Source organism: Amphiura filiformis, chromosome 15, assembly GCF_039555335.1.
Source record: "Amphiura filiformis chromosome 15, Afil_fr2py, whole genome shotgun sequence".
NCBI lineage: Eukaryota > Metazoa > Echinodermata > Ophiuroidea > Amphilepidida > Amphiuridae > Amphiura > Amphiura filiformis.
This window is the reverse complement of record NC_092642.1, coordinates 4,081,936-4,098,027: the sequence shown is the minus strand read 5'-3', so window position 1 is coordinate 4,098,027 and position 16,092 is coordinate 4,081,936. Positions and strand designations below refer to the sequence as shown.

Genomic DNA, 16,092 nt, shown 5'->3' with positions numbered 1-16,092 from the left:
AAATATAAAAGCCGATTTACATAATTTCCCATGACCTTACAGAAGTGATCGTGCTCAAATATAAAACTATAGAGTTTGGTCCTTGATATGCACCATCAATTGTGTACTTGTGATCAATATTGCTAGGCAAACAATCACAGCAAACATGCCAAAATCCTCCCATTTCTCCTCCATTTACACACATATAAACCCATCCCTTAAGGAGAGAAATTAGCAACGTTTTTGAACGGGGCTTCAATTTTGTTTTATTTTTATTTATATATATTTTTATTTATAAAAAATTCTAATTTTTTACACTTTTATTGCGATCACTGAATGAGCCTTTAAGTAACACGGAGACTCATAGGGCTACTTAAGTTTCTGCTCACAACAATTTTATTCACCTGACTATTATTATCACCCTCTTGGGAAAACAACAGCTGATGCTCAAAGAAAACACAAGTATAGTTTTTCCAATTCCGGGGTTGCCTTGTTAAAAAACACGTTGTGAAACACAGTATGCATACGTTATTAACGAGATGATGGCTGTTACATTCAAAACAGTCATTATATACATAAATGTGTTCATGATGACGGACAGTGTAAGCAGATGATGACACTTGATACATCATATTAGACAAACTGTAAGCATGAAAGGCAGGGGCGTAGCCAGCTTTCTTGATCAGGGGGGGGCAAAATAAAATTATGGGGGCACAGACGAAAAAATTGCAGTTGCATCATACAATACATAGAGACTGTATGTCTTCGAGCTTCCCGAAAAAGGCCTTATTGGGATGATGTGCGCGCGTAGCGCGAAAAAAATGGTATTTTACGCTATTTTCGCCCATTATCCGACTAAAAAAAGGCTTTATTGTTACAATGTGCGCGCGTAGCGCGGAATTTTTTGTATTTTACACTATTTTGGCCCTGAATTTTGCTAGAAAAGGGGCTCCTTGCCCCTTTTTCCTTTTGCCCTCCAGATTTTCTCTTTCATTTTTGTCAGAGGGGCACTTTTTCTTTCATTTTTTTGTCAGGGGGGCACTCTGCCCCCCCTGCCCCCCCGCTGGCTACGCTACTGATGAAAGGACAAGTCCAAGAGTGGAGGTTGATGGCATTGGGCGCAACATATTGCAATATGAGTTGCACATTTCAACTCCAGTTTTAATTAAAAAAATAATAGCATAAAAGGACAATACTTCAAGAACTTACGGTGCATTTGACCCCAGTTGGAGCTGTTAAAAGAAGTTAAATTCGCCACTTCCAACCAAAAGTGTGATAAATCTTCTACGTGATGAACTTCTACCGGCGTGTGTTTTGCTTTGCCCCATTGTATTTGTAATTCATTACTGAAATGTCCCACTGAAATAGAATATGTGAAAGTAACTATAATAAGAACAATGAGTAATCAAAACACTGGGAACTTAATAAAAAAACGGTATTTGGATTAAAATATTGATACAAGCAAAAGTAAAACAAGTGGTATTGTCAAAATCAACAAGAAAGTCTTAGTTGTAACACTAATTACTTTTTGTTACTCAATCTGCTCAAGATATCAAATATTTTAATTTTCAGTATTGCAACTTTGCTGAAAAAAAAAAAGAATTTCGCAAACTGTTAGTTGAACATCAATCAAATAATTTTGTCGGAAAGACGGAAATCCGTACACCTTCATAGACGCAGTCTTTAATCACAGGTTCAGTTATATACAGGTGCAGTTAAAAAGCTTGGTTGCGTGCTGTCTTGGTGAGGCTACCCGTGAATGCTGCTTTGAAGGCATTGAGGGATGGCAGCTGTGCTGGCTCCAGTTGCAGGGATTTCCAGTCTTTAGAAGTACTCGGTAAGAAGGACGACAGGAAGACTTGTGTTATGACCTCGGGTGCATGATGTGGATTGCACTAGGTATTTCCCCAGTTGATGTGAACGATGTGAACGAGGCCGAAGCGGATCTGGTATAGCATGAATAGTCTGGTCTGTGATCTGCTGTTATGCAAGGTTGGCTATTGGAAATCTTTTATCATGTTTGTAATACTTGCATTTTGATGGCGGTGTGGAAGAAACCTCTGTTAACTTAATACATGTATTTACAAAGGCAATTATAATTGTAGAACTGTTGAAGCACAAAAGCAATGACATAAAGATATTAACTTTACGATAGAATTTAAGGAATTTAACTTAAACTTATGGAAAACTTTATTTGTAATTATATTATATTATAATTATATTAATTATATTAAAGGAACATTCAGCGATCCGTCAATTCCACACTACACTATTTCCCACACATGTAATTTTTGTGCACTTTTCGAATTGTTACTAATGTAGTAACTAACCCTTACAATACATTAAGTATGTCACTCGTCAAGTTAGACAAATTTTAATTCATTAGGAGTCGAACCTGCAGTTACAGGACGAAGTGCCCATCTCTCATTCGTTAGCGATTAGGCTAGACTCCACCGTAATGTTGCTGTAGGGGGATCGTCACACCTGTTCCGCAGCGAGTCTGGATACCTTCCAAGCATTTAAGAATACCGTTACCCATTTATACATCTGGGTGCAAATGAGTGATCGAGAGAAAGTGCCTTGCTCAAGGGCACAACACGATGGCATCGCCGGGGCTCGAACCCGCAACCTTCCGATTATGGGGCGGAACCCGTGTTCGCTAGGCCACCGTGCACCTCTCTTTATTGACAACATTGTAATGACTGCAAAGGGCGATGCTTACCCTGTGCCTTCTTGTAAGAACATGGATGAGCATGGCAATGAATAACTCAGTTTGAATAAGAATCTTTAAAACACCTTTAAAAACTCTACCGCAGGATAGAATTAAGTACAATGTAAAACACTCAGCACGTCCATTTGGCTCGCCCGCCTGCGGTAGTTATCCATTTATGGATTTGTTTTTGTATGCAAAACATTCCCCTACCCATAAAATACATGGTTGTTGAACATTTGCAGCCATAAAAGGTCAGGCTGGTCAATATTGAATGAAAATGTCAATTAATGAAACGTGCTACTTGAATTCAATTTTGAATCGCCATGAGGTAAAAACGTGAGAAGAGGTCAGGTGAAGGAGTAATAAAGACATATCAGTTTTCCACCATATTCAAAGATATCACTTTATTCGTGTTTAGAGCGAATACCTTATTCAACAATGCATACGATGCGAAATGACTCGATAAACTGCACCACATTTGTTATGGTAACATGCTATGTATTCTATTCTTTTGGAAATTACAAATAATAATCAGCAATAGAATGGTATGTTTGCAGCTATACCACAATTTTGCAACAATATAGGAAATATAATTGTCGCATGTGTACGTCATTCGAGCATGCTGATTGGTTACATAGAGGTTAGAGAGGCAAATTAACATCACATGTACAAGTGCCGCGTACACGTACACAAAATCCGACTGTACCTCAAACTGTTTTACGACTAATTGGTACAACCAATACACAGATTTATATCGCCAGGTGATTAGAAGAAATACATCACCAATACATACATCAAGGTAGTTCTTAATATATGTTTGAAGGTTTTCGCCATTTTAAAAATACTTTTCTACACTTTGCTTATCAGAAGGAAAAAACGCGATCGAGGAAACAGGCAAATAAATAAGAAGAAATCTCGTACAGCGCGCACTTTTAAATATGGTGTATCGGTGTGCTGCTATGTTGGAGTCCTCGAAAGTAAAGCAAGACACAAGCACCCCACCCCCTCCACACAGTCACACACCACACTCAGCCCCACCCCCAATCACTAAAATTAAACCTGACGAAAGTGCTCATATCAGTAGTCACTCATATTTACTCAGATGGGTCCATCAAATTAATTTTAAGAGAAAAAAAATGACTACTAAATGAAGTGAGTGTGATTAATCTTTTCTGACAGGCAATTTCCTAACTTGGTACAATTTTGTATTCTAATATTACCTCATTTCAGGGAAAAGTCAAATCCTCGAAGGAGTCCTGGATTAACAGACTTAAATTTTTTATTGTTTAAAAATAGTATGTTAATTTAAATACGGTACTTACAGCTTCCTATTTCCAGATTACATTTTTGCACATCAAAAGGAAATGTCTTAAAATCCATCGGGCAAGCTTGTGTCAGCGTCAGTCTGCAAGGTAATAAAACCAAATAGGAGAAATATTTAATCACGTGTTGTTATGAAATAAATTAATGTGTTTTAATTTTTATGTATGAGTAGCCTGTGTATTATGGTTGGGAGCAATACCGGTTTGGGGATTATGTTACTCAAATTTAAAGTAAGCATTATAAATGTAATGTAGAACTTAAGGATCTCGGTATCATAAGCCACATGACATCATCGTATCATCGTAGACGCTTTCCGGCTATGTTGCCATTGCGCACGCTACTACTGCTCTCCAGGCTATTCTGTCATTGGTCTGTGTAAGAGTTTGTTCATCTACTTCTTTCTGCATTTGCGCCACCCACGTTGGTTTTGGGCGTCCGACAGGACGCTTAGTTTTTCTTTGAAATTCAGTTAGGGCTTGACGTGCTGGAGTTTCTTCTGGGAGTCTGTATAGATGACCCACCCAGTTTAGTCTTCTTCTTTTGATGGTTTTGCTCCATGGTTCAGCATTTGTGTTTGTATATAGATCAGCATTTGTCATTTTGTCTAGTTTTGTGATGGATATTGTTCTTCTAAGTAGAGTTCTTTGAAATACATCTATTTTGTGTTCAAGTTTTGTTGTCAATGTCCATAATTCACTATTGTATAGAAAAATGGATCCTACATACGCATTAAAATTCTCATTTTTGTTGTAATGTTTGCTCTTTTGCTTTGCAGGAAATGTTTGAGTTGATTATATGATGCTATTGCTAGACATTTTCCCCTTTTTATATCTTCGTTAGTATCTAGTAATGTTCCTAGGTATTTACATTTTTTCCAGTCTGATGGACCATCTTTGTGTACTTTGTATAGTTCTGTTTTATCTTGATTTATTGTTAGATTTCTCTTTTTTAGTTTTGGTGGTACTGTTTTTCTTATTTTGGTGATTCGTCCAGTGTCTGTTGTTATCCAGCTTATATCATCTGCATATTGTTGATCAATTTGAAATGTTTGATCTGGGCTGGATTTGAAATAGGAGTGATCCTGTATATGTGATGGTAGAGTATCATAGGAGACTTCTTTTAGTATGGCATAATTATGTTCAGTTTCATGTGCATCTCTCTCAGCTTGTAGGGATTTAGCTAGATAAAAAAGCGAAAAGTATTGCACTAGCACAATCTCCCTGTGGAGCTCCTATGTTTGTGATGATGTTATCACCAGTGTGTTTATCTACCTGTATTTGTATTTCTACATCTTTTAGTAGTAGATAGAACATGTCAAGTACTTCCTTTAAATCTTTAAAGCCACATGACAACAGTATTAGAATTATGAGTTGAGTCAAATCATTAGTAATCAGGCCGATGCGAGCCAAATATCTCTATTCTGTGTAAGCTTTCACACCACGACCCCCAATCCTAATATTTAATTTTAGTATTCAATTTGAGGATCATTCATTTCCTTTTTATCTATGCCTTTTATCTATTCCTTTATATGTAATTAAACACATGAAAAGAAAATGTTTCCAAATTAAGAGCGACTGACTGTCAGAACCATTACAAAAGCAGGCTTCGTAGCTACATGAGGATGACCAATGACCATCATCCGATGGGCAGTCTTAGTCTCTCAAGGTATGAGCAATATTATTGGCCAATTCGCTGACGAAGTGACGTAATAATCGGATTTACTACAATAGCAATAGATTAATACAATTTTTGAATAGATCGCTCTGCACTACGAGCAGATTGCTCTTGTGAATACAAAGATCTTACAGGTGCGAGTGATTAGCATTTTTTGACATCTATGGTTCAATGCACTGGTACCGCGTGATCCATGTAGTGCAGGGCGATCTATTCAAAATTGTATTCATCCATTGGTATGGTAGTTAATCCGATTAATTACGTCCCTTCGACAGGGAATTCGTCGTCGAAGTTATGTAATAATCGGATTAACTACCATAACAATAGGGTAAAACATTTTTGAATAGATCGCTCTTCAGTAAGTTCACGCGGTACCTCTGCATTGAACCATATCAAGTTGATCATTCGCACCTGTAAGATTAGTATATTTGAATGGAGCGGTATTGTATTCAATCTATGATTGCAGACATACACAGGTGATGAGTACTATCTGCTTGTAGTACAGCGCGATACATTCAAAAATTGTTTTACCCTATTGCTATGGTAGTTAATCCGATTATTACGTCACTTCAACAGCGAATAGTCTGTCACTAGTAAAACACTGGTAAAAGGCCACTGAAGTATTCAATCAGGAGAGCTATGCATGAAACATGGCACATCAGCTCCAACAGAACATATTAACACCTCATCAGTTACGCAGTAGTATCTTGATACAGTCATGTCAATACAATGACAGAACGAACGGTGAAATAACCTCGGTGATATTCAAAGGCAAATCACGTTGTTTCCTCGTCAGATGTTGTAAAGAATGTGTTAATTTCTCCCAGGTTGATACTGTAAAGGACGTGACCATTTGCACGATTAAAATCCTTGGAACTAGACACAGTTAGTGAATTCTGTACTCGTCATGCAGAATCCAAAACTATTTACATTTCCTAATGAGTTGGAAAGTACGATCCAGAAACGTGTGTGTCAAATTTAGATAATTGAATAAGTTGAATAATTAGAGAATAAAGGTATTGTTTTTAGCCACTGGAGTGCATCTATCGTCTCATATAACACGGGCGACATCATTATTTTAAGTAAAACAACGAGGCGAAGCCGAGTTGTTTTACGCCAAAAATAATGATCGCCCGTGTTATATGAGACGATAGATGCAGGACAGCGGCTAAAACAATACCTTTATTCTCATTCTTAAACACTTCAATTCAAATGAAAATATTATACAAGTTTTAATCAAATTAAATCCTACATTTTGCAAGGAATTACCTAGGGCTTAAAATCGATCAGTCCCGTTGTTGCTGTGCGCCTCCGATTGGTCCAAATAGCGAGTACGCGTATCGCGTCGACGCATACGCGCTGACCCGTGTGATATCGTGTCATATCACACGGGTAAAGCTGGGTAAGAACCAATAAGATTGCAGGAACGTTCTCAAGTGTTTAAGAATTTCATTTCTAGCTTCAATGAATGAAATACTTACAATTATATAAACCAGGAAATCAGAGACAATTGTAACAACTTTCAAATGACAAAATTGAATCCCAAGTGAATAAACTCTAACATAAATTGGTATTGCATCCATAAAATTGATGGATGTCGTCTTGAAAACCGCTTAGACATTGAGATACTGCAACACCTGCATTATTGTCAGATTCATATTAGACGACACACTATTTCACTTCATTTGACATCATAATCCTTAATAAACTGAATTGAATGAGGTTTAAAATTAAGCTATCCTCCTTTAAAATCCCTGATTCCATATTCTTTTACTCGCATTATGTCGGCTACTGACTTATCAATATTGACAAATTAATGTGTCTGAGACTACGACACCTGCGCTTAGACGTCTCAGGCTTGCACAAAAGAGCAATGTACACTAGCACAGCGTCTTTAAAGTGAAAACAATTTCAATACAGCGACTACATCTTGAATGCGTGTATTAGTGAATTTGATTGTCTGATTAAATTATTATTATTGTTATATTTTAGTTCATCAAAGTGCATTACAGTAGACTAAAAATCTGAATTTGAAAACGTTTCTAAATATTTATACTGACTGACTGCAATAATCGTCACAAAGATGGCTTTGTAGTTAGCGGGATAACCTTGTTTTTTTTCACACGTCTTAAGGGTATACGATGTATTGTTGGTCGAAGCAGCCAAAAACAAATAGTTCACAGCATCTTGCGAATGGTAGTGAGCTTTAGCAAAAATTGCATTGCTCAATTCATAGCAAGCGTGTAGAAGAATACAAATACGTTTTCAAAGTATATGATTTGTAGAATGAACTTTTGCAATTTTTCAATAATATATTGATTCAGATAATGAAAATCGATTTTTTGGCTGCTTCGACCAACAATACCTAGTATACCCTTAAAGCACGAGCGAACTTATTGGCCAACATACAGTAAGCCAAATAATGAAGGTACCAGTTACGTTCACCCCCTGTATATCCTAAACAAAGGCAGATATGTCATAATTGGAACCAACAGCCAATTATTGGAACCAACAGCTTTTAGCTCGAATTTAATATCTCATTCGGTGACATTGTTCAAGAAATAAAGACACAACGATCCAAAACAACAAGGAAGATGCGAATTTAAAAGTTGCAGTTTGCCACATTGCATGCCCTATTTATGCTATTGATTTGTATACAAAGCGTTCGCGAACAAGAGAACCGTGCTTTCATTGATTAGCACGACAAACTAGCGTCGTGATTTCATTGATTAGAACACAAAAGTGCAACTTTTTATTTCGTATCTTCATTAGGTTTTGGATCACCATTTCTTTAATTCTCAACCAATTTCAACAAAATTAGGTGTTAAATCAGAGATAACGAGTACAGGTATTGGCTACTACTACTGTTTATTTAGAATATACAGAGGTGAATACAACTGCTACCTTAATTCTTTTGCTTACTGTAGTCTGTCAATTGTAAATAGAGACTGAAGTATCCAATCAGGAGAGCTATGATGAATGAAACATAGCACATCAGTTCCAACAGAATACTAAAGTATTATCAGTATTATCTTGATACCGTTATAACACTCATACACAAATCGCGTTATTTCCCTGTCCGATGTTCTAAATAAACCCTAATTTCGTGTAATATTACATGAAGGAGTAACCATAATGATAAATAAGGTGTTGATGCTATAAAGTACGTGTTCATTTACGTGATCATTTGCACAATTACAGCCCTAAAACAAAATACACTTTGCAGCCTAACTAATGAGGTAATGTAAATAGCAACTAGATCTTGAATGCGTGCATCAGCAAATCTGATTGTCCAGTTAGATCTCGGCATCACAGGATTTATCTATAAATATTAGGATTCGTCGCAAATGTATCATGTATGCAGCTACTTACGTCTTGGGTTTTTAAGGGTATTGCAATACAATACAATACAATACAATACAATACAATACAATACAATACAATACAATACAATACAATACAATATAATACAATACAATCCAACACAATACAATACAATAGATTAAAAACCAGAACTTCAAAATGTGTCCATTCATTTTAAGAGTATCTGACAGCTGGTTTCATGGCTACTGGATAATGCCCACTGTATGATTGCCTACTGGATAATGCCCACTGTATGATGGCCTACTGGATAATGCCCACTGTATGATTGCCTACTGGATAATGCCCACTGTATGATTGCCTACTGGATAATGCCCACTGTATGATGGCCTACTGGATAATGCCCACTGTATGATTGCCTACTGGATAATGCCCACTGTATGATTGCCTACTGGATAATGCCCACTGTATGATTGCCCACTGTATGATTGCCTACTGGATAATGCCCACTGTATGATTGCCTACTGGATAATGCCCACTGTATGATGGCCTACTGGATAATGCCCACTGTATGATTGCCTACTGGATAATGCCCACTGTATGATTGCCTACTGGATAATGCCCACTGTATGATTGCCTACTGGATAATGCCCACTGTATGATTGCCTACTGGATAATGCCCACTGTATGATTGCCTACTGGATAATGCCCACTGTATGATTGCCTACTGGATAATGCCCACTGTATGATTGCCTACTGGATAATGCCCACTGTATGGTTGCCTACTGGATAATGCCCACTGTATGATTGCCTACTGGATAATGCCCACTGTATGATTGCCTACTGGATAATGCCCACTGTATGATTGCCTACTGGATAATGCCCACTGTATGATTGCCTACTGGATAATGCCCACTGTATGATTGCCTACTGGATAATGCCCACTGTATGATTGCCTACTGGATAATGCCCACTGTATGATTGCCTACTGGATAATGCCCACTGTATGATGGCGTCATTGTTTCTTTACGCGTGTTATTGTACAAGCAAACTCATTGGCCAATAGTTTGTCACTCGTATGTATAGAGACTGAAGTATTCAATCGAGAGAACTATGCATGAAACATGACACATCAGATCGAACAAAACATATTAACACTTCATCAGTTACATATAATTATCTTGATAATCGTCGTAAATAAAATGACTTTGACACAACCGTAATAAAATTCCTAAGCAAATCACGTTACTTCCTTATCCTTGTTCTAAAGAAATTCGTACATGCTGCATTGGACGTGATCATTATTTTGCACCATTAACATCCCTAAATGATGCATTTGATAAAAATGAATCCACTTCATGCAGAATAATAGATTATTTGCTTTGCCTAATTATTTGGAAAGTATAATCTACAAAATATGTCACTATGTATAGAGAATAAAAGGCGAATATTTATAATGAAATATAAACCATTATAGAAACAAATTGTTCAGCAAAACAGAAGCAATTGTAATGAACTTTAAATGACAAATTTAAATCGCAGGCGTAGAAGGACTAACATAAAAGTGTATTGCCACCAGAGAATTTATGGATAGACATTTCAATATTGCAATTTGAAACGCCTGCATTTTTGTCATTTTCACATTAGACGACACGCTATTCATTCGACATCATAATTTTAAATATGACATGATCTGGTCCACGGAGGCCAAAGGCGGCAAATTTGAAATTGAGATAAAGGCAAAAATATAGAATAAAAAAATAGAAACAAGTATGCTAGACCTTTTGGTGTAACCAATTTAGTATATGATAGCCTAGTATTTGTTTAAGGTAATAAAATATAGAGTAACTAAATTTTCAAAAATGCCTCCTTTGGCCTCCACAGAGCAGCTCATGTCAAAAATACAAAGAACCCAGACCGAACGGATGAGGCTTAAATTGAGTCATCCTAATACCGTATTCCAAATTACATTATATAAAGTATTAATGTCTGATCTTTATTGACAAGTTATGTGTCTACGACTACGACATTTTTGGGCTAAAACATAAATGTTAAATTAGAATTTGACATCTTTTGACAGGCCTGTTTTGGAGTAGGCTACATTTCTCTGCAGCCTTTAATTAATAACATTATTAAAAGCATCGACATGAAAACGTCTGTCAAATAACTTCCATATAGGTATTAAGGCAATCCACATTGGAAAAGTTCGTACCCGCTTTAGGACTGGATATTCGTCGCAAATTGTACGCAGAAACGGCACGGATGTTGACGTAAGCGTCTCCACGTGTCTCCACCTCATTTATCTCCAAATCTGCTAATACGCAGATCTACCTTCCTCTCCATCACTGCACAAATATTACCCACACATCGCTACATTATACCTACTTGTTTTATTGACCACGAACATTTACTAACAACTCTCGCACATACTTTGTTACAAATCTTCCCTGTGAGCTGCATTGATTGGTCGGAGAAAATCTAGCTAGGAAGCCGCTTACACAAACGACAAGGCAGTGAGAGCACGGTCGTGATTATATGCATGACCCAGGATCGGTACAAGAGATCATTCCATAAACTCTTTGGAAGCGGTAAACTGTCTACGCTTTTATTATCACTAGTGTAGATTCGCAAGTCTCCAGTGTAGACACAATGCAGACCACGGAAATGTCATATTAATGCGCATTTATATAACTCAGATCTGCTCTCATGTGCCTGATGAAAGATCTACAGTACTAAATACATTTTCATGTTAGTTTACTCCTGAATATTTTCACTAAGAACAATGTTAAGGGAACTTCAATTATGTGTCTTGATGTCAATCAAAATGGCATAGATGGGTTGGCAAAACAATTCATTATACTTTAACCACAATGAATTGCAGTACCCTTAACAATAGTTTATACAACGTTGGCAACATTGGCAAAGTATTTCAGTGATGCAGGAACCAACTCAAAGCTTATTTCGTACGTACCGGAGAGTTAAGCTGGTTCGAGTGAGTATTGTTGGTTACAACATTATTCATGTTATCGCAATGGCTAAAGGCAATTGTCCATATAAAATGAGCAGAACTGTGAAGTTATACACTGCACAGTCATGAATAGCAGAACATACTAACACCTCTCACATACGTAGCATTCTCACTTCAGCCGTTAATAGTGTGACAGAATGGGTAAGAAACATTTCAATCCAGTATTCCTTCAGAGATGATATAAAAAGGCTGTGATTGGTGAACTGATACGAAATGGTAAGTTATTCATGGATAGGAGCAACACCTAACACCAAGCTCTCTCTCACCAATTGATCCAATCCAGTGGCAAAACAAGTATTGTTAATTTTGACAATCCTTGCCATCTTAAACATATGTTCCAATGTGACCCAGGATCGGTACAAGAGATCATTCCATAAACTCTTTGGAAGCGGTAAACTGTCTACGCTTTTATTATCACTAGTGTAGATTCGCAAGTCTCCAGTGTAGACACAATGCAGACCACGGAAATGTCATATTAATGCGCATTTATATAACTCAGATCTGCTCTCATGTGCCTGATGAAAGATCTACAGTACTAAATACATTTTCATGTTAGTTTACTCCTGAATATTTTCACTAAGAACAATGTTAAGGGAACTTCAATTATGTGTCTTGATGTCAATCAAAATGGCATAGATGGGTTGGCAAAACAATTCATTATACTTTAACCACAATGAATTGCAGTACCCTTAACAATAGTTTATACAACGTTGGCAACATTGGCAAAGTATTACAGTGATGCAGGAACCAACTCAAAGCTTATTTCGTACGTACCGGAGAGTTAAGCTGGTTCGAGTGAGTATTGTTGGTTACAACATTATTCATGTTATCGCAATGGCTAAAGGCAATTGTCCATATAAAATGAGCAGAACTGTGAAGTTATACACTGCACAGTCATGAATAGCAGAACATACTAACACCTCTCACATACGTAGCATTCTCACTTCAGCCGTTAATAGTGTGACAGAATGGGTAAGAAACATTTCAATCCAGTATTCCTTCAGAGATGATATAAAAAGGCTGTGATTGGTGAACTGATACGAAATGGTAAGTTATTCATGGATAGGAGCAACACCTAACACCAAGCTCTCTCTCACCAATTGATCCAATCCAGTGGCAAAACAAGTATTGTTAATTTTGACAATCCTTGCCATCTTAAACATATGTTCCAATGTGAATAATTTAAAGAGTAAAATGGGTAATACTGTTATGTTATGTTATGTTATGTTATGTTAACCACCACTTGTGTATCGTGTATCGTCTACTTTAAACCTTTTTTTTATTGTGAAAATTAAATTCGCTTTTTTTTTTATTATGAAAGAGAAACTGAATACCATTTCTAACGATGTTAAATTCATATCACCTCTGATTCTCTTTGATTAAAGTTCTAAGTGTTCTAATAAAAACTAGCGTCTACAATTACATGCGTGGATAAATGTGTGGTGTATGAATTATAGCACAACATGCTTGCTTATACGTCTTATTCAGGGCCTTCATCCGTAAGATATCAAGACATTAGGTGAATCAACATTCATGGTGTATAAATAAATTAAGTTATTTCCATGTTAGATGATCTAAGAGGAATGTGATCGACGATTTGATCCAATGGGATATAGGTTCAGCCTGGATTGGCGCAATGGTAATACACCTTGTACCAGTATTCCAATCACGCCATAGCCATCTCTGCATACACTGTCACCACAAATAGCCAAAGCAGATACAACTCCGATTCCAACAAAATGTACTTATTTCCCTTATAACAATGTTAGATTCCGATAAAACACGCAAATTCTGATATAATGAATCTGCTGTTTCCAGTAATGCATTTAATATCAAAAGAATTTTATCTTTTGCCAAATTATATCTTCTTTGGACTTATTCATCTTTAAAACGTAGTAGTCTTTTGAGACATAGAGCTTGAATACCATTTGCGAACGATGTAATCTCAGGTCCAACTATTCATGTTGATGAATTGATGGATAAATTGTTTGCTGCAAGCATTTCAGAGCAGGTGCCTTTTAACATTAATGCTCTTGTTTTGCAACATTACGGGGAATGTAATGAGTATTAATTTCAACATAATGGTATATTGCAAACAAGAACAGAATGGGAAAATGATGTATGAAAGTAAGGTATTGGAATAGCATAAGAGTTTCACATATAGCCAAATACAGGCGTTTGTTATCATCTACTCAAGTCGCTTCTCTCATAAGCAACGGTACGAGTTCGAGCCAACGCATTATCAATTTTCATTTTGGTGGCATAATTGCGCTACCTTGAAATTCCCCTAGGCAAGGCATTTATTGCTAATTGTCTCAGACTACCAATACGAGACTCAGCGAGCTGGCTGCGTTGGTTATTCTATTACGGTCCGTGAAGAGAGTGATTTGACTTTCAAGAAATTTTGTCGGTTGGGAACCCTTGTAATGTATCAACCCAGTCTCTTCACAACAGTGCTAATACTAAGCACTGTACAAATAGTCTTAAAGCGCTAATATTGAGCACATAAGTGAATAGTACTTTAGTACAGCGATAGCGCCCTCTGTTTGTCAAAATTAACTTTAGTACGTATTTTCAACGTAGTGAATAAATATGTGAGGTTATATGCGACACCAAATAATATAAAAAGCAGACTATTAGTATGTTAAAAATCGAAATGAGGTACGGGAATGGCTGGGCTGGCTACGGGGTGTTAGCTCGGAGGTATGGGGATGGCTGGGGTGGCTACAGGACGTTAGCTCAAAGACAATATTGCTCAAAGACAATATTGTTTAAGGTTGCGCCGCAGGCTTACAAAGAAATAATGTTGCTCCAAGCTTAAACTATAAATTAGCCCCCGATAGAGGTCAGGGCCTGAAGAATGAAGGAAATTATGGGGAAAAGAGTAAAAAAGTTAAAATTATGAAATGGGTGACGGGCTGACTCTAAGTATAAGTATGTGTGACGGGCTGGTTATAACATGATCCTTAAGGTCTTGCTTTCTTGCCCTGCGAGGCCCTTATATTGGGTTCCACTTGAGTGTTTAGTTGTCGTATGGGTGTCACCGGCTTCGGTCCTGCCGGCCCTGCGGCCTTGATGTTTTTTGTTGATACTGGGCTTAAACACTCCAAGTGGGACCCCAATACAAGGGCTCCGCAGGGCATGAAAGCAATGAGTAACCTTGCTGTTAAACCGTAAGTAACCTTAATGTAATGACCTTGAAAATACGTATTAAAGTGAATTAGAGGGCGCTATCACTGTACTAAAGTGCTATGCACTTACGTGCTCAATATTAGCACTTTAAAGACTGGTGTACAGTGCTTAATGTTAGTACTCTAGTTAAGAGATGAGGTTGCACCGTATACATGGTGAAAGACTAAGACGGAGAGCACTCGCCTTGAACTGCCTTACAGGGATTGTAAGAGATTTTTTATATAAAATATGTTTCAGTATTCTTTGTGAGATAAAATCATGTTAGACTAAAATGTTCTGAAGCATTTTCACAAATGATCAAGGTTGTCTCATATTGTACACGGACGGGGTTCATTAGCACTATACATTGAAAAGGAAAAGAAAAAAGGAAAGACATAAACTTTCAAAATTTAATGTACTTTTGTAAAGAACAGTATTGTTAATGAGAATGTGATTGTTAAGAGGAGTATGCGATACTAGCGATTGCCTCTGGATATAACATGTTTCAAAGCATAGGCTAATGTACGCTTTACTTTATACTTGTATATAATATTTCAGCAATCTGAACGTTTTATACCAACTAAAAACACCAATTCAAACATGATGGAGTGTGCCAACAGAATATTAAGTGTAACACAATTTCTGATATCAGTTTTACTTACGCTACGATTCACATCGATGCAAGTTGATGAAGATGAAGTTGGAGATTTCCATTACCATAGGAAGAAGAAGTTTATCAAACGTTTCTCGCAATTTCGATAACCAAGAATAGAGCATGCATTAGTTACACAGGAACAGATAAAATCCTATTGGATGATGACAGAATGTAAACGACTTCCATTTACAAGATTTTTCTACTATATTGAAAATTGCAGTAACGTAT

The 16,092-nt window shown here is 36.9% G+C and overlaps 1 protein-coding gene across 1 annotated transcript in view; it reads right to left on the bottom strand.

Annotated features, from left to right (window-relative positions):
- The window catches only part of LOC140171161 (glycine receptor subunit alpha-2-like), a 229,519-nt gene that overhangs the window by 15,987 nt on the left and 197,440 nt on the right, over positions 1–16,092 (bottom strand). Inside the window, exons 5-6 of the mRNA XM_072194352.1 lie at positions 4,015–4,097; positions 1,189–1,338 (exon numbers count right to left, since the gene is read on the bottom strand). Of these exons, the coding sequence (XP_072050453.1) occupies positions 1,189–1,338; positions 4,015–4,097 (233 nt within the window). The remainder of the gene's footprint in view (positions 1–1,188; positions 1,339–4,014; positions 4,098–16,092) is intronic.